The following is a 21,608-nucleotide window of genomic DNA, read 5'->3' as shown; positions in this document are numbered from 1 at the left end:
CCACATGATTTTAATTTGGACAATTAAATGTGAAGGAGAATTCACTGAATAAATACTGGTAATTATTTTGAAACAAATGATGCTTAATTTTAGATTTAAGTCAGAAGTAAAGGGTAGATGCAGAATCTGAAAATAACCAGTTTTCTTTGTAAGTTGCAGCCAGGTTGCTATTCCCAACACAGAGTAAAAATTAAGCCTTCTATTGTACTGTTCTGGGGAGCTGGGGCTTGGTACTCCCGCTGGTTGTTAGTCCTCTCTCCTGCGTGGAGGGACATTGTGTGGAGAGGCTCTGAGTCAGACTTGGTTGTCATTTCGCCTCCTCTGAGCATCAGATAACTAGTGATGTCACCTACCTAACCATGCCCGGGTCTTCATCTGTAAAATGAGAGTAGCACCATCTGCATGAAGGGGCCATCACCAGCTTGAAACAACAAGACTGTAAGATACCTAATGCCATCCTAGCCATATAGTAGGTTCTCAATAAAATGGAGCTGATTGGTATTCAAATTTTTTTTTACCATGTCCTCTCTAAACTTCTTTTCCACTGACACTTTGGTTGTGAGTAATGCACATGAATTCATTTCTCAGCAGGAGCTGTCTCTAGAGGGAAGAATTTTGATGAAGAGAGCAATGCCTCCATGAGCACTGCTAGGGATGAAACCCGAGATGGGTTCTACATGGAGGATGGCGATCCCTCAGTAGCTCAGCTCCTTCACGAAAGAACTTTTGCTTTCTCATTTTGGCCTAAGGTGGGTGGGTTCTTTTATTATTATTATTATTATTATTATTATTACTATTACTATTAGTATTATTATTTTGTTTTGTGGGCCAAAAAAGAGTGGAATATAGGAAATCATTCTGGTTTGATTTTTCAGAGAATTTTAAAGTAGACTCTGACAGTGTATGAAGACTGTAGATTTTTCTCATGTTTTAAAGTCTGCAGTCCTTTTGTAATAGGACAGGAAAGGTGACATGAAGGAAAGATAAGAATCTTGCCTGGATTTTTGGTTCCTTGAGGTGTTTTAGGTTAGTAGTCACATTGTGCAGTAAAGTCTATGGGTTGTTGTCTCCACAGACTTGCCCTTAGCAACATGAAGTGTTGCTCTTTTTTCTCTTTTTCTTTTTTTCTTTTTAAATTTTTTTGTATGGTGGTAAAAACCATGTAACATGAAATTTATGATCTTAACCAGTTTTAAGCGTATGGTTCAGTAGTTCTAAGTACATTCATATTGCTATAAAACAGATCTCCAGAACTCTCTTTGTCTTGTGGGACTGAAACTTTATACACATTGAACAACCCCCTCTCCTCTCCCCTCAGCCTCTGGCAGCCACTCCTCTACTTTCCTTTTTCTGTGAATTTGACTACTGTAGATGCTTCATCATATAAGTGGAATTTTGCAATACTTGCCCTTTGGGGGCACATTTATTTCACTTATTTTCACCTTTTCCTCAACATTTATCCATATGGTAACATGTGACAGGATCTCCTTCCTTTTTTAAGGCTGAATAATATTCCATTGTGTGTATATATCACATTTTCTTTATCTATTCATCTGTCCTTGGGACATTTGTGTTTCTTCCATGCCCTGGTTTATAATGGTGCTACTGTGGACATGAGGGTACTAGTATCTCTTTGAGATCCTGCTTTCAGTTCTTTTGGATATACACCCAGAAGTGGGATGGATGTGTCACATGTCATTCTATTTTTAATTTTTTGAGGACCCTCCAGACTGTTTTCTGTAGCAGTTACACACATTTACACACATTTACAGTCCTACCAACAGTGCACAAGAGAAAATTTGTGGACTTTTTTAAATGTGTGTTTTCATTTTTTTAAATCTAAAACAGAACTTCCAGATTTAAGACATCTTTGTAGGTTTGGAAACCCATAGTCATCTTAACTCCAGAGAGGGTGGGCTGTTGACCCATTTGCTCCAATACATCATGAGATAATTCCAAATGTAGTTATCTATAACCAAAAGCAAAATGGAAATTACTTTTTTGGCTAACTAGCATAATTTTATAATAAATCCGTATGTAATTTGGATCTGCTTTTCAGGGTGGGGACATAATCACCCTAATCACCATTACAGGGCTATCTGGTTTAAAACAACACAAAAACAGCTTCAGTTGACTCATCCCCAGGCTGAACTTCCATAGTATTAGTTGTACAAGAGACAGTGTGAAATTTTTAGCTGAAGGAGTGTCCTCTCAAAGACATTTTTTCCTCCCTATACTCTGTTATGCTGATCCCCCTTATTGAGGCGAGAAGGGAGTTTCCCAGATCAGTTAGAGGTCTATCGTAGCAGACACTTTTAATCTATGGAAACTGGGCCTAAGAGCTGTAATTAGAAATTTTTAATGTACACGCTTCAATGAAATTTGAAGTGATAATAGGTGGGGAATGCAAATTGACATTCATTAGGTGTTCCTAGGTTGGTGCCCATTTCGTAATGCTGAACTTTATTAATAGTGACGCTAATGATGTCCCACTTCCTGGGACAGACTGCGATCCGGCCAGTGGATCTGAAGCACCAGAGCGTCCAGAAGCTAAATGCAGGGTTCCATTATTATCTGCTGGTGTTCACCAACAGTTCTTTAACTTGAAGAAAAGTTACTTTTGAAATAGAAGTGGCTATGTAATGTTTTCTAATTTATGTGATCCAGTGTGCAAATTAAAAAATATTAAGTTCTCTCTGTTGGAGCAACCTTTAGCACCTTCCAGCAGAGCAGAGCAGTTTTGGCAGGTTTTGTTTATTTATTTGCTTGTTCTTTGTTTTACTTTTTGCCCATGAATTGACTTTTAAACCTCTTAGGCTCTTTAGCATCTTGATGGAAATATTTATCTGGTAATTTTCACCATGTCTTTATTACAATTTCGTGTGACTTTTCTTCTCCCTCCAGGACCGAGTAATGATAAACCGATTAGACAACATCTGTGAAGCAGTGCTGAAAGGCAAATGGCCGGTAAACAGGCGCCAGATGTTTGATTTCCAGGGCCTCATCCCTGGTTACACACCACCCACCATGGACAGCCCCCTGCAGAAGAGGAGCTTTGCCGAGCTCTCCATGGTCGGCCAGGCTAGCATCAGTGGGAGCGAGGACCTCACAACTTCTCCTCAGTTGTCGAAGGTAAGTTTGTTTTGCTGTTTACAGGCAAGTGCCCTAAATCATCACTCGGTTTGGGAGCTCGCAGCTCCCTGGTCCTCCCAAGAGTTAAAGATGGCATTTCCTCAGCCATTTTCAGCGGTTATGAATGTGTAATTCCTGAAGCTTCATGTTCTTTCTTTCTGAAATCCAGCCCGTGTAGCAGATACAGTTTAGGCTCATTATTCTGTTGGAATTTTTCAATAGGAAGACGCCCTAAACCTCTCTGTCCCTCGCCAGCGGAGGAGGAGGAGGAGAAAAATTGAAATCGAGGCCGAAAGAGCTGCCAAGCGGCGGAACCTCATGGAAATGGTTGCCCAGCTGCGGGAGTCTCAGGTGGTCTCAGAAAATGGACAAGAAAAAGTTGTAGATTTATCGAAGGCCTCAAGAGAGGCAGCAAGCTCTACCTCAAATTTTTCATCTCTTACTTCAAAGTTTATCTTGCCTAATGTCTCGACACCGGTGTCCGATGCCTTTAAGACTCAGATGGAGCTGCTCCAGGCAGGCCTGTCACGCACACCCACGAGGCATCTGCTTAATGGCTCCCTAGTGGATGGAGAGCCTCCCATGAAGAGGAGGCGGGGAAGGAGGAAAAACGTGGAGGGTCTTGATCTGCTTTTCATGAGCCACAAACGGACGTCATTGAGTGCAGTAAGTTCAGGAGCTCACTTCCATTGTGTGTGCCCACAGTGGCAGCCAGAGTCCTGCCATTCTGACGACGCTGGCCTGTGCTCCTCTCAGTGATGTGGTATTAAAGCTGGCTTCTTCCACTAAAGAAATAGGATCACAATGAACAGTCATGGTTCTGAGCTGAAAAATTGTGTTGAGCATTGATACAGATCACTCGGCCTGAACCAAATGTAGCTTGAGGATTTATTCCTCCCAAGATCCTGATATATTGATTACTCTCGGAAGACTAGCCCAAAACAAAAACATGTTCTTCTGAGCCTATAATTGTTATCTCTGAATTCCTGAGGCGGAAAAAGCTTCTGCTCTTAAAAATAATGTTGTTTGGGCCCTGGCGTTTATTAGATTAGTATAAATGTTTTATTCCAGACTTAAGATTTGTGTTCATATACAAAGCTAGTGATTGCTAATTCTTCTACCTCTATAATTGTAGCTGCTTTTAAAGTCTCAACTGAATAAAGGTCTGTGCTAGTTTAGGTTTGTATGAAATGTATGTGCCAATGTATTTTGACATTTTCTTTTTCAATTCAGAGGACTTGAGTGCAGTGTAATCAAAACAGCTCTCTTCCCTAATCTTCAACCATGCCACCCAAAAATGTGCTGCTATGAAATGATGAGGGTTTTACCCCCAAAGAACTTGATTACATGTGATGCCTTTTTAAAGGACAAATTAGTACTAGGTATCTTAATCCTTATCGATTTGGAACCTGAATCAACATAATGGTGCTGGAACTGGTTTGTGCATGAGGAGCTGGTGCTCCAGGAACCGTGATGTGCCCTTTCCCTGTGGATCACAGTTTGGGAAATGCTGAAATTTGAAACTGAAAGGAGGGAGACGCTTGTTTCAATATCTTTTACTTTTTTCATCCCTATTCTTATTGCTTATTTTCTATTTCTTGAAACCTCCAGAAAGCTCAGTAACTGTAAAAGGGTAGTAAAAGTCGTGGTTGAGTGAAAAGTTTAGAAATGACAAAATAGCATTCACTGGAATTTGCCCTCTGGTGGGGTCTGATTGAAACAGAAGCATCTGGGTGATTAAAAGTTAATTTTCAAAATTCATTACCATGCACGAATCATAATAATGGTCATTTTTGTTGAGCATGTGATTACTCTTAGATTCTTATAAAAATATACCTCATAATGGATCAGCTGTGACTGGTTATTCTCTAAGTTAAAATGTCATTTCTAGGTGTGTGGTCCTCAAGGTTGTATCACTAGTGATTAGCCTTCACACTTGAAACCATCCTAACACTTTGATGGATTTTTGTTCCCTGAAATCCCTTTCTCCATAAGCATCAACAAGTTAGTGAGTTTCTGCATCTCACTCCTTTATTTGTTTATTCTTGTGTTTAATATTTGAGTCACAGCACATATTTGTCTGTAGTTCAGGCATCAGGAATTAACGATGTGAGCCAGGTACTATTTTCCTATTGTAATTATATATCCTATATTAAACTTCAGGCTGACTTTCTTCATTTCACACATTTGAAGTCATCCTGAAGAACTTAGTGGTGTTTTTCTAAAGTCACATAAGCGACCCAGCCCCAAACTCCTAATAGATGTTAAAGGATGTATTTTTTAGATTTTTGTTTGTTTTATTGTCAGATGTTTTAATCTAGGGATTACTTATTTGGTATTGTGGTATTATGTGCATACAGATAAAATACAAGGAGAATGGTGGTCTATAAATAAATGGAATAGTGAAGAGGTATAAAGGTCAGCAAAGTTACCTGCTGAAATCTTGAAATCTTTTGTTATGTCGATACTCAACCCGGAGACTGTTTTGTGTTGCCCTGAAAAGTAAGGATGCAGTCATCATACATTCAGCAACATGGTGGAAATCATCCCTTTGTGTGCTGGCTCCCCCAACCCCAAGTATTGGGAGGTGAAGAATAAGGGCCTAACAAGTGCTTGTACTGAAACTCAGTACTGAAAATGAGTGACAGATGAATAATAATGTATCATAGCTGTGAGGCATGCCTGGGATACTTTGTGAATATTCCACAAAGGAAGAAGGGGAATGGCAGGAAGAGAATATGGGGAGAAACAGATGAAGTCTCCTTAGACATGGTCATACTTTGGTTAAGTTCTGAAGACTGTATAGGAGTTGACCATTTGAAAAGAGGTTGCAGGAAGAACAGTGTGCAAAAGGGGCTGAGGCCAGAGAACCTTCCGTGTTGGATGAACTGAAAGTCATTGGTAGCAGGGGAATGTGATGAGGAGGGCAAGGTTCAGCAGATGTGGGCTCGGATACAAGGTAGGATACAGATCAGGGAGGGCCTCGATTGCCATCTAAAGAACTTGGATTTTATCCTAAAGGTGATGGGGATTCAATTATCAAAATAGTTTAAATAGTTCAGGTTGTTTTGACTTAGGAAGAGTGCACTTTAAAAAACGGACTCTGATATAGCAGTAGGGATGTCAGAATAATGAAGGGTGGAACTAGACTCAGGGAGATCATTTAGGAATATTGTAGTAATGTGGGGTGGGGGGCAGCGATGAAGACCTGAACCAAAGTAGGAACAGCAGTAGGAATAGACAAATGGGCTGCCATAAAAGGTATCTGGAGTTTGGTGTAAGTTTGAGGACCACCGGCTGGACCATGGTAGAGGCTAGACTTGAGATAGACATGGTATTTTCAGTGTTGCCACACATACCTACTCCAGGCTGTTGTACTGCCAATAAAATTGTGTGGCTCAGAGAGTGCCGTGTACAGGTTGACTGTTGGAACATTCTTTTAATTATAATTTCTTTAATGATGTTATCCTGAGATCCCCAAGAGAGATTGAGAGGCTACCTTTCCTGCAAGTCAAGCTCAGACTACACTGCCCATGCCCTAGCTGCTTGCTTAAGATCTCAAACATGGAACATTGATGGACTGTGAATTTCCTAATTACTAATTCTACGTGTGAAGAATGAGATTTAAGTTTTATCTTCTAATTTAATGGCTGTTCCCAAACTGACATTGTTTCAAGTAACTTTTTTCCGTTTTTGGTCAGAGATCCATTATGCTAGGATAGCGTTTTCTTGAGATAAGACATTTTTGGAATCTCTCTTCCTACGAGCATTCAACCCCTGTCAACTTTCTGCAGGAGGATGCTGAGGTGACCAAAGCTTTTGAAGAAGATATAGAGACCCCACCTACAAGAAACATTCCTTCTCCTGGACAGCTGGACCCAGACACACGGATCCCCGTGATAAATCTTGAAGATGGGACTAGGCTGGTGGGGGAGGATGCTCCTAAAAACAAGGATTTAGTTGAATGGCTGAAGCTGCATCCTACTTACACTGTTGATATGCCAAGTTATGTACCAGTAAGTACTACAGAGTTTAGTCCGGAGGAGGCCTGTGAGGATAGCCCTCGCAATTCTCCTGTACAGTGTAGAGATCCTCCATCCCTCTGCCTTTTGCTTGAATGTCTCCTCATCTCAGACATTTCCCAGTTTCTGTCATTAAAAGGTAGCTTTGGGTCTGAAGGACAACCTCGTAGGTATTTGAAGACACCTGTTACGCACTTCCTTACTTTCGCCTCTCACCAAATAGACATGATTTCTTCACTTCACATGACCTGGTTTTCAGGTGGTCTCATTATGGGGATGACATTCATGAATGTACCTTAATTGGTCTCCAGACCAAGTCTGACCAGCACAGAATAGTATGAAGCTGTAACTTGCAGAAATTCGACTAGCTAATACAGCCCAAGATTTTTTTTTTTAACAACTAACACTATGTGTTACATTAAACATTAAACAATATCTCCAGATGATTTATCTCATAAACTGCTTGCTAGCTGGCAATGCACATCTTTTACTCCCTATGTACTTAGTAACTGGATTTTTTAAAACTTAAGTGTAGGGAGTGCCTGGGTGGCTCATTTGGTTAAGTGGCTGCCTTGGGCTCAGGTCACCATCCCAGAGTCCTGTGATAGAGCCCCGGGTCAGGCTCCCTGCTCAGGGGGGAGTCTGCTTTTCCATCTCCCTCTGGCCATCCCCCTCTTGCAGGCACTCTGTCTGTCAAATAAAATTTTTAAAAACCTTTAAAAATAAAAAACTTAAGTAGGGATCCCTGGGTGGCGCAGCGGTTTGGCGCCTGCCTTTGGCCCAGGGCGCGATCCTGGAGACCCGGGATCGAATCCCACATCGGGCTCCCGGTGCATGGAGCCTGCTTCTCCCTCTGCCTGTGTCTCTGCCTCTCTCTCTCTCTGTCTGTGACTATCATAAATAAAAATAAAAATTAAAAAATTAAAAAAAAAAAAAAACTTAAGTAGAGAATTTCACATTTTATCTTGTTGAGTTCATCTTAAGTTGAGTCCTTGCCACTCAGAATGCCCCCTCCTGCATGGGTCCTTTCATCCCTTGGGTTGCTTCTCATATATAGTCTGTGTTGTAGACCTGATGTCATCTCTGTATTCATCCAAATCACTAAATAGAAATTAGCAAAAGTACTTGAAGAAGTTTCCTTTAAAGATACCATGACTTGGAGGTGCCTGGGTGGCTCAGTCTGTTGATCATCTGCCTTTGGCTCAGGTCATGGTCCTGGGGTTCTAGGATCAAGCCCTGCATTAGGCTCCCTGCTCAACTGGCAGTCTGCTTCTCCCTCTCCCTCTTCCCCTCCGCCCCCCTCTCTCAAATAGATAAAATATATATTTTTTAAATACCATGACTTAGTTAAAAAAACATTTAAAAAAATACTGTGATTTGGTTAAACATTTGAAGAAAAGACTTGAAGCGCAGTTATTGATAAAAGGAAAAGCAAATTCTCAGCTTACGTGATTATTTAGTTCCTTAATGTACAGAGAAAAAAATAGGAGTTTTTTTCCTTTTAAAGAAAAGTTATGGTTTCTAATAACTTAAAATGATTCCTGTAACTTCCCTAATAATTAAAAATGGCTTGACTGAGGGTGCCTGGCTGGCTGAATTGGTAGAGTGTGTACTCTTGATCTCCAGGTTGTAGGTTTGAGCCCCACATTGGGTTTAGAGATTACTTGGAGCAGAAAACAAATGGCTGGATTATATTCTGTCATTTTTATAGGAAAGGGTAATTACTAAATACAATCTTGCTAAATATGTATTTGGGATTTTTTTGCAGAAGAATGCGGATGTGCTGTTTTCCTCATTTCAGAAACCGAAACAGAAACGACATAGATGTCGAAACCCTAATAAATTGGATATAAACACTTTGACAGGAGAAGAAAGGGTGCCTGTGGTCAATAAACGAAATGGAAAGAAGGTGAACATTTGGGAAAGGAAATTGAGCTCACAGAAGGAAGCTTTTTATCCTGACATCTTTTTAAGGAAGAAAAATCATGTTTCTTCCAGAATATCTGTATATGATACGTGTGTGTGTGTGTGTGTGTGTGTGTGTGTGTGTGTGTGAGAGTGTGTGTGTGAGAGAGAGAGACAGAGGAAGGGGGGAATGCAGGTGCTTTTAGATCATTTTCCAAATGCCTCTCCCCAGATGGGTGGAGCTATGGCGCCTCCAATGAAGGACCTGCCCAGGTGGCTGGAAGAGAACCCTGAGTTTGCAGTTGCTCCAGACTGGACTGAGATAGTGAAGCAGTCTGTAAGTACACTGTGCTTCTGTCTGGAGAGGTATTGATACAAAAGTGTGGTCTCCTGAGCTTTTCTTTCTTTTCTGTTGACCATGAATGATTCAGTGATAACTGATTCTGAAAAGAATTGACATAATACATCCTCATTTCTTATATCCATACATCATTAGCTCAAAGCGGATTCATTTGACAGCTCTGATTTTAAAGGATTGTGTAGAAATACATGTTCACAGTCTTGGAGGTAGACTTACTACAGGGTGGAATGTCCCAGGTAAACCTGGTTAACAGTCTACCTGTGGAATAGAATTCGTGGTGGTTGAGATCATTAAGATTCACTGATTTTTTTTTTTTTTAATTTTCAAATAAAGAATACAACAGTTTTGTCTAAAATTTTTTTCCACTTTACTCTTCAAGATGAATTTGTTGCTGTCTTGATTTCTCTGGTTGTTTATACAGTAAAATTTCTCATTTTTCTTTTGGTGTATGGTTCTGTCAGTCATAACGTGTAATTTCTTGAACCACGACTGCAACCAAAATATAGACGGTGCGACCCCAAGTTCCCTTGTATTACTTACCCCTCCCTACCCTTCCTAGCTCACACATCTGCTGATCTGTTCCCTGTCCCAAGTTTTGTCTTTTTGGGATGTCCTATTAGCGAAGCATAAATTGTCTAACCTTTTTAAGATGACATCATAATTGAGATTTATCCACATGGTTGCTCATGTCAGAAGTTTGTGCAACTCATCGCTGAGCATCCTTCTCATCGCTAAGCGTCCCTCCGACGCACGCATATGCCCGTGTGTGCGCTTACCCATCACCCGTAGAAGGACGTGTGGGTGGTTTCTAGACTTGGGCAAATATGAGGACAGCTGCTATAAATATGTGTTTTGGGGTGAACATAGTTTTTGGTTCTCCAGGGTAGATACTAAAATGTGATTTTGGTCAGTGTGCACACTTTTCAACTTCCTCGCAATACGTTATTTCTCGAGGTAGTTATGGATATGCTGATAACTGGCTGTTGACCTCCCCAGTAGAGCGGCCTTTAGCAATTTTTCTGCAGCTGCACACACAATTCAGTGAGTTTCACGTAAGTGCCCAAAGGTAGAGGGTCTGCTTTCGGGGCTGCTCGGATGCAGTCATGGCTTCGTGTCTCCATTCAGAATGAGCATTTCCAGCAGCGCCCAAGGGCCCCCAGTGAACTTAAGCTTTCCCAGCCGCGCTCGCTCACAGCTGCTTACAGCTGCCGTCTGCCTGTCCCTTTGCCTCAGGGTTTCGTTCCCGAGTCGATGTTTGACCGCCTGCTCACCGGCCCCGTGGTGCGGGGGGAGGGAGCGAGCCGACGAGGTCGAAGGCCTAAGAGCGAGATCGCCCGGGCGGCTGCGGCGGCCGCGGCCTCCACGTCGGGGATCAACCCTCTGCTGGTGAACAGTCTGTTCGCGGGGATGGACCTGACGAGCCTTCAGAACCTCCAGAACCTGCAGTCGCTCCAGCTGGCGGGGCTCATGGGCTTCCCCCCGGGACTGGCGACGGCCGCGGCCGGCGACACGAAGAACCCCGCGGCCGTGCTGCCCCTCGTGCTGCCGGGCATGGCCGGGCTGCCCAGCGTGTTCGGCCTGGGCGGGCTGCTGAACAGCCCGCTGTCCGCTGCCGGCAACGCCGCGGCCGCTTCGGGCCCCGGGGACCCGGACGACGGCGCGTCCAAGGGGGAGGAGAAGGGCAACGAGAACGAGGAAGAGAGCAAAGACTCCGAGAAAAGCACAGATGCTGCGTCGGCTACTGACTCCGCCAATGGATCTGTTGGTGCTGCTACTGCCCCGGCCGGGCTGCCCTCCAGCCCGCTCGCCTTCAACCCCTTCCTCCTGTCCACCATGGCGCCGGGCCTCTTCTACCCATCCATGTTTCTACCTCCAGGACTGGGGGGATTGACGCTGCCCGGCTTCCCCGCCTTAGCAGGACTCCAGAGCGCCGTGGGCCCCGGCGAGGAAAAGGCCCCCGACAAGGCCGAGGGGGGCGCCTTCCCGGAAGAGGAGAACCTGGAAGGCAGCGACGCCGAGGAGAACCTGGACAAGACTGCGGAGTCCTCCGTGTTCGAGGATGAGATGGCACAGGGTGAAGAGCTGGACTCCCTTGACGGGGGGGACGAACTAGAAAACAATGAAAATGACGAATAACCAGTACCAGTTCCAGTTAAAGTGTTTAAAACTTTTGACAAGTGGTAGTCCTACTGTTTACACTCACAGTTAATGTTCATACCTAGTTTTATAAGCTGTTCTGTAACATAGTGTAGCAAAAAAAAAAAAGGAAAAAAAAAAGTCCAAGTCATGTTATACAGGTGTGTCAAAAGGTATCTTGGTCATTAAGTATTGTGCAGTGCATTATTTATTATCCCTAGGAGAGATGAAATTTGAGAGGTGATCATGTCTTTTTTAAGGAAACTTACATAATGCTCTGCTTTTTTTTTCTTTTTTTTCTTTTGGTACCATTGGTATTATAATAAAGAGCAATTTGTAACTGAGTGGCACTAATGGAAGGAAGTGCTGCTCAAAGGAAGTATGAAGTTATATATTTAATTTTTTAATTTTAATTTTTTTGCTGTGAAGGTCAAGATGAAATTTACCATACATATCATACTTGCTCATTTGTTTCCCTTTTGACTGTATGGGGGTTCCCACACTTGCGCATCCACACACATCCATACACTCTGACAATCTCCACGTTAGTGTGAACGTCTCTGTCCCGAGGCGCAGCAATAATAAGGCAGCTGTTGAATGTGAAGGGTCCCTTTGGAAATTAACCTACTGGGAGGGTTCTTGCCAGACAGAACTACAGTTCCATTGTCTCGTGGTCTTGTAATGCACTGGTATAAACAAAATAAATAGATGAATAAATAAAGAGTGAGAGAAGAGAGAATCAGGTACCTTTTTTAAATTAAAGGACTTTGTTACTTTAGCCACAAAGCTAAAACAGCATTACCTCAGCTCTAAACTAGCCTTGAAGTTTACAGACATGACTTTGTAAATGTATTGTTTTTCTTTGTTGTGATGTCCTTTTATTTTTTTCTTTGAAAACTGCTATCATGTAAGATAAAATGTAAATTGCTGCCAACTGTAGTAATGATGCTTTTAATAAAAGTGACCCATGATATGCAGAGATGTAATTATAGAATGTAGTATGTAGGGGAACTGGTGTTCACTCTATTTTTTGTATTCGCAATAGATGCAAATACAGCATTCTGGCCTTTGTACGGTTTCTTGATATATCCTCTTATGCTAGATTAGCTGTTAGTAATTCACTAAACTGATTGTCTTCAGACTAGACAGGAAGAAAAACCTTAAATTACCTTCACATAATTCCACTCCAGATATCTCCACAGAACCACACACAAAAACCTCCTATTACTCCCTCAAAAGGGCATCTGAGACTGAGAATACTTTAAAATGTGTGCAGCGTCTGATAATGTGGTACACTAAAGAACAAAAGGGCAAAAGAAAAATGAGGCTTTAATAGGCAGAATATCTAGGTCATTTATCCTTGGTTAATGGGTAGAAAAACACAATGCCAGAGTGTCAGCAAGGGACACAAAGGCGCTCTGGTGTCCTGCGGACCGGTGCTTGATGCCAGAAACTGTGTGGAAAACCCATGTGGAATTAAAAGGGGCCCACTTGAGCAACCGCGTGCGCATGCGCGGGCTCCGGAGCTGCCCATCTGTGCACCCCTTCATGACCTTTGATATTCGAGGTTAAATATAATTTGAGAGCTACTCTTTTCACCTTTCATGTCACCTGACCGAACACAAAGCTGTATTTCCATGCAGCTAGAAACGGAGAAGAAGGGATGTGGTTGGAGTTCTGTGTTCGTCACCTCCTTCCACACCCTGTCTACACTCAAGTAGTCCATCCCCCACTGGATGTGTCACAAGACAGATTGTCTAAAGTCCTTGTAGACACTAAGACTCGGTTCGTTTTTATCCCAAGGTGAAAATCTGCCCGTGTGATTCTGGAAAAAGGACAACTTGAAGCCCCCATGCTAGAGACCCTCTGGTTGCTTTTTATCCACCATCGTTACTATTGTGTCTTGGAAGTTAACAAGCGGGTAGTGTGCACTGGAGTAAAAAGTGCCTTTAATCTGAGAATATCTTCCGAAATGGAATTCTTTGAACATGGGAAAAAAAAAAAAAAAAAGACTAGATCTGCACAAAGTACAGGGAGTTTAAATATTTAAAACAAAGATTTTTTTAAGCCTCAAAGTAAGACATTAGGTAAGAAGAGTGTGTTTAATAAAGTGAGTCCTAAAAGGGTCTTTTTCTAAAATACTTTATAGTACTGGATGTTTTCCTACGACCTTGTGTAAATAGAACATGCAGTGGGACTGTTAGGGAAGGAAATGCCAAGAGCAAAGGCATTGGTGGCTGTGGCCAGAAGGAACCCTGAGTTGAGAGATGGGTCACCAGCTGGCTCTGCGTTAGCTGCGATTTATTTTGTTAAAGTCATTTAGATTTCCATGTTGGAAAATATGGGTTTTTTTTTTCTTCTAATGGAATTAATTCTTGATGTTAGTCCTTGAATTTACCTAAGTAAGAAATACTTTAAATTCAATCTGATCCTTAATAACTAGGGTTCCTTGTGTGCTTCAATGTCAATTAAGTCCTGAGGTGCTTGCTACCTGCTTTCCATGGCATTGCTGCTCATCTCCCTTCTCTGAGAGGGAAGTACTTTCCTTCCACCAGGAAACTGAGCCTTTCAGAGACTTAGGAGTTGGCCCGTGGTAAATATAGGAGCTGGATTGGAACCCAGGCAGTCTGACATCAGAGCCTACTTACATTATCCCAAAATATGGCTCTCTTAGGTCTCTGAAAGAAAATTATTATAAAATGATGATTTGGAGTGTTTTTACCTCTCCACCGACCCACCCATAAGGATCTTAAGTTTCAGACTTGGATTAAGAGAAAGCCTGTGTCAAGTGGAACAGTGTGAGCTCTTAACTATGGAAACTTGAGTCCCAGTTACCTCCTTTAAATTTGGGTTTATCTTGCCCCGTGAATACTTCAATTTTATAAAGAAATCAAGTCTTTGGAAAAGATAAGCTTACTCAGGCTTCCGAGTTAATAAATCGCAAACCTGGTATTTGAACCCAGATTGATCAACTCCAAAGCCCAGGCACTTAACTGATGAGCCAGTGTAATTAATGTTCATCAGCAAACATTTGTGGGGTTCCATGTGCTAGAGGGGGTTTCAGAGGCAGGAGCCTTACAACGAAAACAGACTAGTCGCCTGCTGTCAGATTTTACATTTGAGGAGCAAGGAGACAGGTGATAAGCAGATCATACATAAAACTTTTATAGATCAAGGAAGACCATTAAATAATGTAATGGGGCAGACAGGGAGGAGCACTGCGAAGGGGCAGCTCTGCTTACTTGCCTGAGTGATGAGAAGCAGGAGCCAGATGAAGATCTGGTTGGAGGATGTTCTGGGCAAAGGGAAGAGTGCAGAGCAAAGACCCTGAGTTTGAGAGTGAGCTTGGAAGAAAGGGCTTCTTGGGCAGCCCATCCACCCAGAAGAAGAGGGAGGCAGGGATGCCCTGTTGGAGGCTTTGGATTTCCTTTTAGGTGCTGTAGAAAATGCTTGGGAGGTTTTATGCAGGAAGGCAGTATGACCAAATTTGTATTTTTAAAATAAATAATCGCGGTGGCCACAATGTGGGGGAAAAAAAAAAAAGGCTCGTAAAGAGGAGCTGGGAATTCTAGTCGGGAGACTGCTATGGCAGCCTTGGAATTATGTGAATAATTTGAATTAACTTCAGGATTACTCCTGAAATACATCCAAATGTTTGCTATGCTTTTTTTTTCTTTCTTTCTTTCTTTTTTTAAGGAATTGAATGATAAATGTTACAGGAAAAGATACTGGGAACAGAAAAGTTTCCTTCCATGTTCTGTTACAAAATTCTTCAGTTCATTGAAAACTGTTAATTATCTTTGGGAAGAGTTCTAAGACTATTTCTAACAGGTAGGGGCAGTAAGAATGTATGTGCATTGTTGAAGTGACGTGTGTGCAGCAAGCATTGCTGTGCCTCTGGAGCCATCAATAAATTTAAATTAGGAAGCAAAACAATGTAAATGACTTCTAACAAGCACTTAAAAGTTAGAATATATCATATTCAACTGGGCTCTCTAATGAGCAATTTTATGTATTTTTTAGCACAGATAAGATCTACCACAGTTTTATAGACAATTTATAGGAAAGTAAACTACATTTGGCAAAATAGATGAGTAAATTACCTTCTGAAATATTTAGTGTAAGACTCCTTCAGTGAAAAGCATTTCATCATTGAATTTTTTGTGGGGAGAGTCACCCAACTTGGCAATTTTTCTGGTGGGGGTTATGATGATTTACAGAATATTTTTGGACTATTTAAGTCGTGTATGTTTTAAGGTTTCTCCTTAACTTTCTCTTGCTCCCATTCTTATTCTTGAGTCTCTAAACCCAAACTAGAACAACTCCTTGTGTATACGTGTTGGCAATGTAGCTCTAATCGATGGTCTGTTGATCTGTAGATCTTACTTTGGATCTACGAATGTAGAATTGAATTTTAATTTCCATTTCCTTAGTGAATGAATGTTTGCCACGTAACTTAAATGAAGTCAAAGACGAGGGTAATGACAACTAAAACTTCAAATATAGTCTTCTTTCATCGGACATCTTTATCTTCAGAAGCATTTACTTGTATAATTTGTTTAGCTCCTAAGCTGACTGAAATTTTCATCAACTGAACAAACACAGCAGAACCCACCTGCAGATGCTGACAGATGGTCATTTAAGTGTATCGATGTCTCCCCACCAGGTTCTTTCCCATGAACCTTTCTTGTTCACGAGGTCTTTCTGGGCTCCAAGTTGAGTGTCATTGGGAATTTTTTGAGTGATAGCTAAAGGACAGCATAATAGATTTCTTAATGTATGATAAAGAGAAACACCAGGTCAAAATATTGTTTAGCAATCACTTAGTACCCTGCTTTAGGTGGCTCCTTCCATTGTCCATTGCCCATGCTTGTGTTTTGATCTTAAAGCTCGATTTCAAAATTACAAAAGAGAGAAACCTGATGCTCTTGTGACAAGATCCAGGTACTGCCCTGGCTTCACACCCTTTGCAGCCCCAAACCACCTCATCCTTGTCGGCCCCAGTTCAAGAGACTTCAACCTGGACGTTGGCTGGATGACTGAAACCGTAAGCAGGCTGTGAATTTCATAGTCGGGAGAGTACGCCATTTGAGGAGAGAAAATTTGTCCTGTCTGACGTGCTCCACCATGTTTCCTTAGGAGCCAAGAAGCTCTTAGCGTTTTAGAATTCAGCGTTTGTGGTTACCAAAGGGCACTTGTGAGCTAACCCACCGCACGCCCAGGAGAGGTAGGTCAATGTTCTTGCTGCCTCCCCTATTTAGCTGGTTAGGTGGGGTCGCTGCCCAAGGCCAAGTGGATAGACAACTGCAGTGGAGGGAACTAGAATGAAGGCTTCTCCAGTATAAGCTGTATGTAGTGGTGGACTGTCGTAAGTAAAAACCTGCCATTTGTGTAAACTTAGGTCTACAATATTAAAAAAAAAAAAAAAAAAAAACCCATACCTAAAATAAAATAAGCTACCAGCAAAAGGAATTTAAATAAAATATAATTAATTAATTAAGCTATACACTCCCTCAATAACAACTAATCTTATGACTAGAAGTTCCGGTGTCTCATGCTACAAGACCAAAGCCCTAGTAAAGGATGACTGAAAGATATTTAAGTTAAAAAAAATCTGTTTGGGACACCTGGGTGGCTCAGTGGTGGAGCTCCGGCTCAGGGCAGTCCCAGGATCGAGTCCCACATCGGGCTTCCTGCATGGAGCCTGCTTCTCCCTCTGCCTGTGTGTCTGTGTCTCTGTGTGTGTGTGTGTGTGTGTGTGTGTCTCATGAATAAATAAATAAAATCGTCAAAATGTTTAATCAAGAGCAGACTTTACATCCATGTTGATTTTAGGATAGAACCTATGGAACCGATTTGATAGTCCACATACTTTTGCCGCATTTCCGAAGCTTGTCTTCTAGGTCTTTGGGTAGGGGCCCTGGGACCTGGCCCTAGGAGGCAGACCGGCCCTCCGGCCCCCCGCAAGGCTGGGAGGTGGCCGGGCAGAAGGGAGTGCTGCTTCCCCGCCTCGCAGGCCCCGGCCTCCGCTGGAGCGCTCCGCAGATTTGCATATCTGTAGCTGCCGAGCTAATGTTCTCTCCGGAGCTGGGGCCCTGCGAGGCGACGGCCAGGATCCTTTCCATCTCATTGTGAGAGTCCCTGGAAAATGAGAGGCCGCCCTTGTGTCTGGCTGGGGAGGCTTTGTTCCTCGGAGACCAAGCTGGCCTGTTTCTCAGCTCCTCGCCGGCCGCCTCTGCAGCCCCGGCCAGCTTCTGGGGAGCAGCTGGGCGGCCTCGGCGTAGCCTGCAGGGTTAGGTGAAAACCATCTAAAAATCTCCCTTCTGCCTTCACCCTCCAAAATGAAGTTACAGACCACACACACACACACACACACACACACACCCAAGAGCCCCATTTTTGTACAGAACCGTGTGTTCTGAGAGGGAAAACAGGAAAACAGCAACTGGACGACGACCTGCTCCGCCAGGGCCCTCCACCCCAGGCACCCCCCCCCCCGTTTTGTTTTTAATATTTAGAGACAGGTAAGTTTTTTTAGATCTATTTATTTGTTTTGGTTTTTTTTCCTTAAGATTTTATTTATTTATTCATGAGAGACAGAGAGAAGCAGAGACACAGGCAGAGGGAGAAGCAGGCTCCATGCAGGGAGCCCAGCATGGGACTCGATCCTGGGTCTCCAGGATCACACCCCAGGCCAAAGGCAGGCACTAAACCACTGAGCCACCCAGGGATCCCCTAGATCTATTTATTTGATAGAAAAAAACACATGCTGGGGGCAGGGGGAGAGAGAGAGAAACTCAAGCAGCCTCTGCATTGAGCGCGAGCCGACTGGAGGCTCCACCTCACGGCCCAAGAGCGATCCCAGGACCCAAGAGTCAGGACCCAAGAGTGGGCCTAGCCCCGCCCCCCCCCCCCCCCCCCCCGCAGGCCCCTCTTGAGAAAAGCACTGCCCTGGCCATCAGCACACAATTCAAGCCCAGAATGGCCCTTTACGTTGCAACCGGAGAGCGGTCCAGTGAGCGGGAGGGACAAGTATCAGTTGTTACCACCAATCCCCTCTGCTTGGGGACAGTCCCGGCAATAAACCCCAATACCGTTTCTGATGGCAGGGAAATAAAAGCCTTTTGTGTTTCTGTGAGTTTTTAATGTGGTTTGGGAGCGGGCCAAAGGGACGAAACACCGCTGGCCTGTGGAGGGTAGGAAGGATCCCGGGGACCAGCGCGTGACATACGGGCCGAGGCCGTAGAAAAGCAGCCCCGCCCTCACTTGTTGTTTCTCTGCGTCTGCGGAGCCCAAGTGACCAAAGCTCATCTCCAGTTGAGTTTCGGACACCTGTCGTGTCCCAAACAGCCCTCCGCTCCTGGGTATGCAAGAGCCTCGCCAAAGCGGCCCCCGAAGCGCCACGTGCCCAAAGGACCCACACGCGATGGATGTGGCACACTTATCCCCGTGGGTGCTAGGAACGTGGTGCCTGTCCCTGCCCTCAAGGGGACACTGGCATGACCACCTTAACTCAAGGGCTTAGGCAGACTCAAGTTTTCTTTTTCTTTTTTTTTTTTTAAGATTTTATTTATTTATTTATTCATAGAGAAGCAACCGATGCGGGACTCGATCCCAGGACCCTGGGATCACGCCCTGGGCCGAAGGCAGAAGCTCAACCACTGAGCCACCGGGCGTCCCTAGATTCCAGTTGTAATGGCTGCTACAGCTACCAATGATCCCAGCCAGTTGACCGTCGGTTGTGGCCAAATGCGGTGAATAGTTCCGGACACCCCGCGCCCATGCAGCCTGGGGGAAGCAGGTGACACGAGGGGCTGTCCTCAGCTCCAGTGAGGTTAGCTGCCTGCACCTGGCAACCTCACCCAGAGCACGGACAGCTTAAACCAATCTTATTTTACTTGAAGGCGAGCCATCGAGGCTTCTGAATTGCTGCCAGGACAAGAGGCCACAGAATTTAGAAACTTGGGTTAACCGACTTGCACACCAGCCTCTCGTGCATGAACATGGCTGGTGCTGACGCCGCGTCTCCTGCACGTGCCCCCGACGGCGATCCAAAAATGGCTTCAGCAGTGGTCGAGAGCATCCTTGCCGCCAGCGTCCACAAGCTGACTTCCTCTGAGGTGAGGCCTGGACATCTTGCCTGGTGGATTCAAGGCAGCCGTCTTGTGCTTCTTGTTCGAAGCCTCCTCCCTCTCAAGGACAAATGTCAGGGAGTCTTTTTGTGTATTAGGGACACTTTCTTTTTTTAAAGCCTGCTAGAGAAAGGGAATAATAGGCATCATTCTTGTCCTTATGCAGCAATCAATTGGCAAATATTTAATGTGCAGCTGGAAGGGGGGGTGTAGGAGACAAAGAATGTAGTCAGGGTCCTCGCTCTCGAGGGCCTTCGCAGGTCTCTGACTGACGTAGTTTATATAAATAACACAGGCCTGGCTGCAACTTACAGATTGCAAAACATGCACGCATGATCTCAACTGATACAACTTTGAAATCGCTCGTGAGTTGTGACTTCAGAGACCAAAGATACTAAATCTCAGCAATCCAAGGTCAGCAGGTGGCTTAGATGGATCTTATGCGCAGGTCTTTGGACCTAAACTCAGGTCTCTCTGCCACACTACACACCAGACAGGCCACCCGTGCCCAATGCAGACTGGCAGTCCCGCACAGCCAGAGCTTGGACCCCTCTCTGGGCCTCCGCCTTCATTTGTACATTTGGAATAATACTAGTAACATCAACCATGATCATGCCTTCCTCGTAGGCTGCTGTGAGGATGACAAATAGTGTGTATGCAACGTCCTCAGTGTGTGGCACTGACATAAAGGTTGACCCTAAAACCATCCTCATCTAATGAGTTCCAAAAGAAAGTGGCTTCGGAGAGTGGCATCCAAAAGCACCGACGAAGGGGATCCCTGGGTGGCTCAGAGGTTTGGCGCCTGCCTTTGGCCCAGGGCGCGATCCTGGAGTCCCAGGATCGAGACCGTGTCAGGCTCCCGGCGTGGAGCCTGTTTCTCCCTCCTCCTGTGTCTCTGCCTCTCTCTCTCTCTCTATGTCTATCATAAAATAAATAAATCTTTAAAAAAATAATAAAAAATAAAAGCACTGACAAAGTGGCCGGGGTGATCTGGTCAGTAAGAAACGTCTGCAAAGATGAGATGATGGTGGCTTCCCCAAGAGCAGTGCAGGGGCTGGAGAGGGGGTCAGGCTGGGTATGACTCTGGCTCTCAAACTCTGAAGACAAATAGGATGCACACTGGGGCCTTGTGCATATTCACATTTGGATACCAATTTTTTCCCCAAAGGCCACAAGTCACAGCATAGGCTTACTCCCTCTCATATACTCAAATCATTTGTTGTATTTGATTTCAGTCAAAAATAAATGCTTGTGCCTGTCTAAATTGATTTTATGATTCAATTAAAAGGTGAGGGCCTGCTTCTTGAAAAATTCTGCTTTAAACAAGAATTCATGGGGCACCGGGTGGCTCAGGGGTTGAGCGTCTCTGCCTTGGGCTCAGGGTGTGATCCCAGGCTCCCTGGATCGAGTCCTGCATCAGGCTCCCTGTAGGGAGCCTGCCTCTCCCTCTGCCTATGTCTCTGCCTCTCTCTCCGTGTCTCTCATGAATAAGAAAAAGTAATAAAAATTTAAAAAATAAACAAGAATTCTGAATCTGGACACCTGGATGAGCTTCGTGGCAGGGAGGCCAAAGTGACCTCAAATCTCCTGACGTTGATGCACAATTGTATGTGTATTTTTTTCTGGAAAGAGTGTCCCTCAGTCTCACGTGGTCCTCAAAGCACCTGTGACTCCCTTTTTTTTTTTTTTTTTTTTTTTAGAGAGAGAGAGAGAGAAAGCAGGAGCAAGGAGAGACAGAGGGAGAGGGAGAGAGAGAATCTCCAGCAGACTCCTAGGTGAGCGCAGAGCCCAACCTGGGGCTCGAGCTCCTGACTCTGAGACCACGACCCGAGCCAAAATCGAGTCAGATGCTTAACCAACTGAGCCACCCAAGTGCCCCTGTGACTCCCTCTTTGAGAGAAAGAGGCTGAAAATTCCATT

General features: G+C 44.0%; 1 protein-coding gene across 4 annotated transcripts in view; it reads left to right on the top strand.

Moving 5' to 3' along the window:
* CHD7 (chromodomain helicase DNA binding protein 7) overlaps window positions 1-12,615 on the top strand; it is a 191,636-nt gene extending 179,021 nt beyond the window's left edge. For 3 of the 4 annotated variants that reach the window (XM_041768871.1, XM_041768868.1, XM_041768869.1), the window contains exons 32-38: window positions 589-749; window positions 2,905-3,132; window positions 3,355-3,798; window positions 6,927-7,148; window positions 8,923-9,063; window positions 9,292-9,396; window positions 10,654-12,615. In XM_041768871.1, coding sequence (XP_041624805.1) covers window positions 589-749; window positions 2,905-3,132; window positions 3,355-3,798; window positions 6,927-7,148; window positions 8,923-9,063; window positions 9,292-9,396; window positions 10,654-11,556 — 2,204 coding nt within the window. In that variant the 3' untranslated portion in view covers window positions 11,557-12,615. The remainder of the gene's footprint in view (window positions 1-588; window positions 750-2,904; window positions 3,133-3,354; window positions 3,799-6,926; window positions 7,149-8,922; window positions 9,064-9,291; window positions 9,397-10,653) is intronic. The other variant, XM_041768870.1, reaches the window with a different exon arrangement.
* Window positions 12,616-21,608: the final 8,993 nt, after the last annotated feature.

This window comes from Vulpes lagopus, chromosome 9, assembly GCF_018345385.1.
Source record: "Vulpes lagopus strain Blue_001 chromosome 9, ASM1834538v1, whole genome shotgun sequence".
In the NCBI taxonomy this organism is placed as follows: domain Eukaryota; kingdom Metazoa; phylum Chordata; class Mammalia; order Carnivora; family Canidae; genus Vulpes; species Vulpes lagopus.
This window is presented reverse-complemented; position numbering and strand designations above follow the sequence as displayed.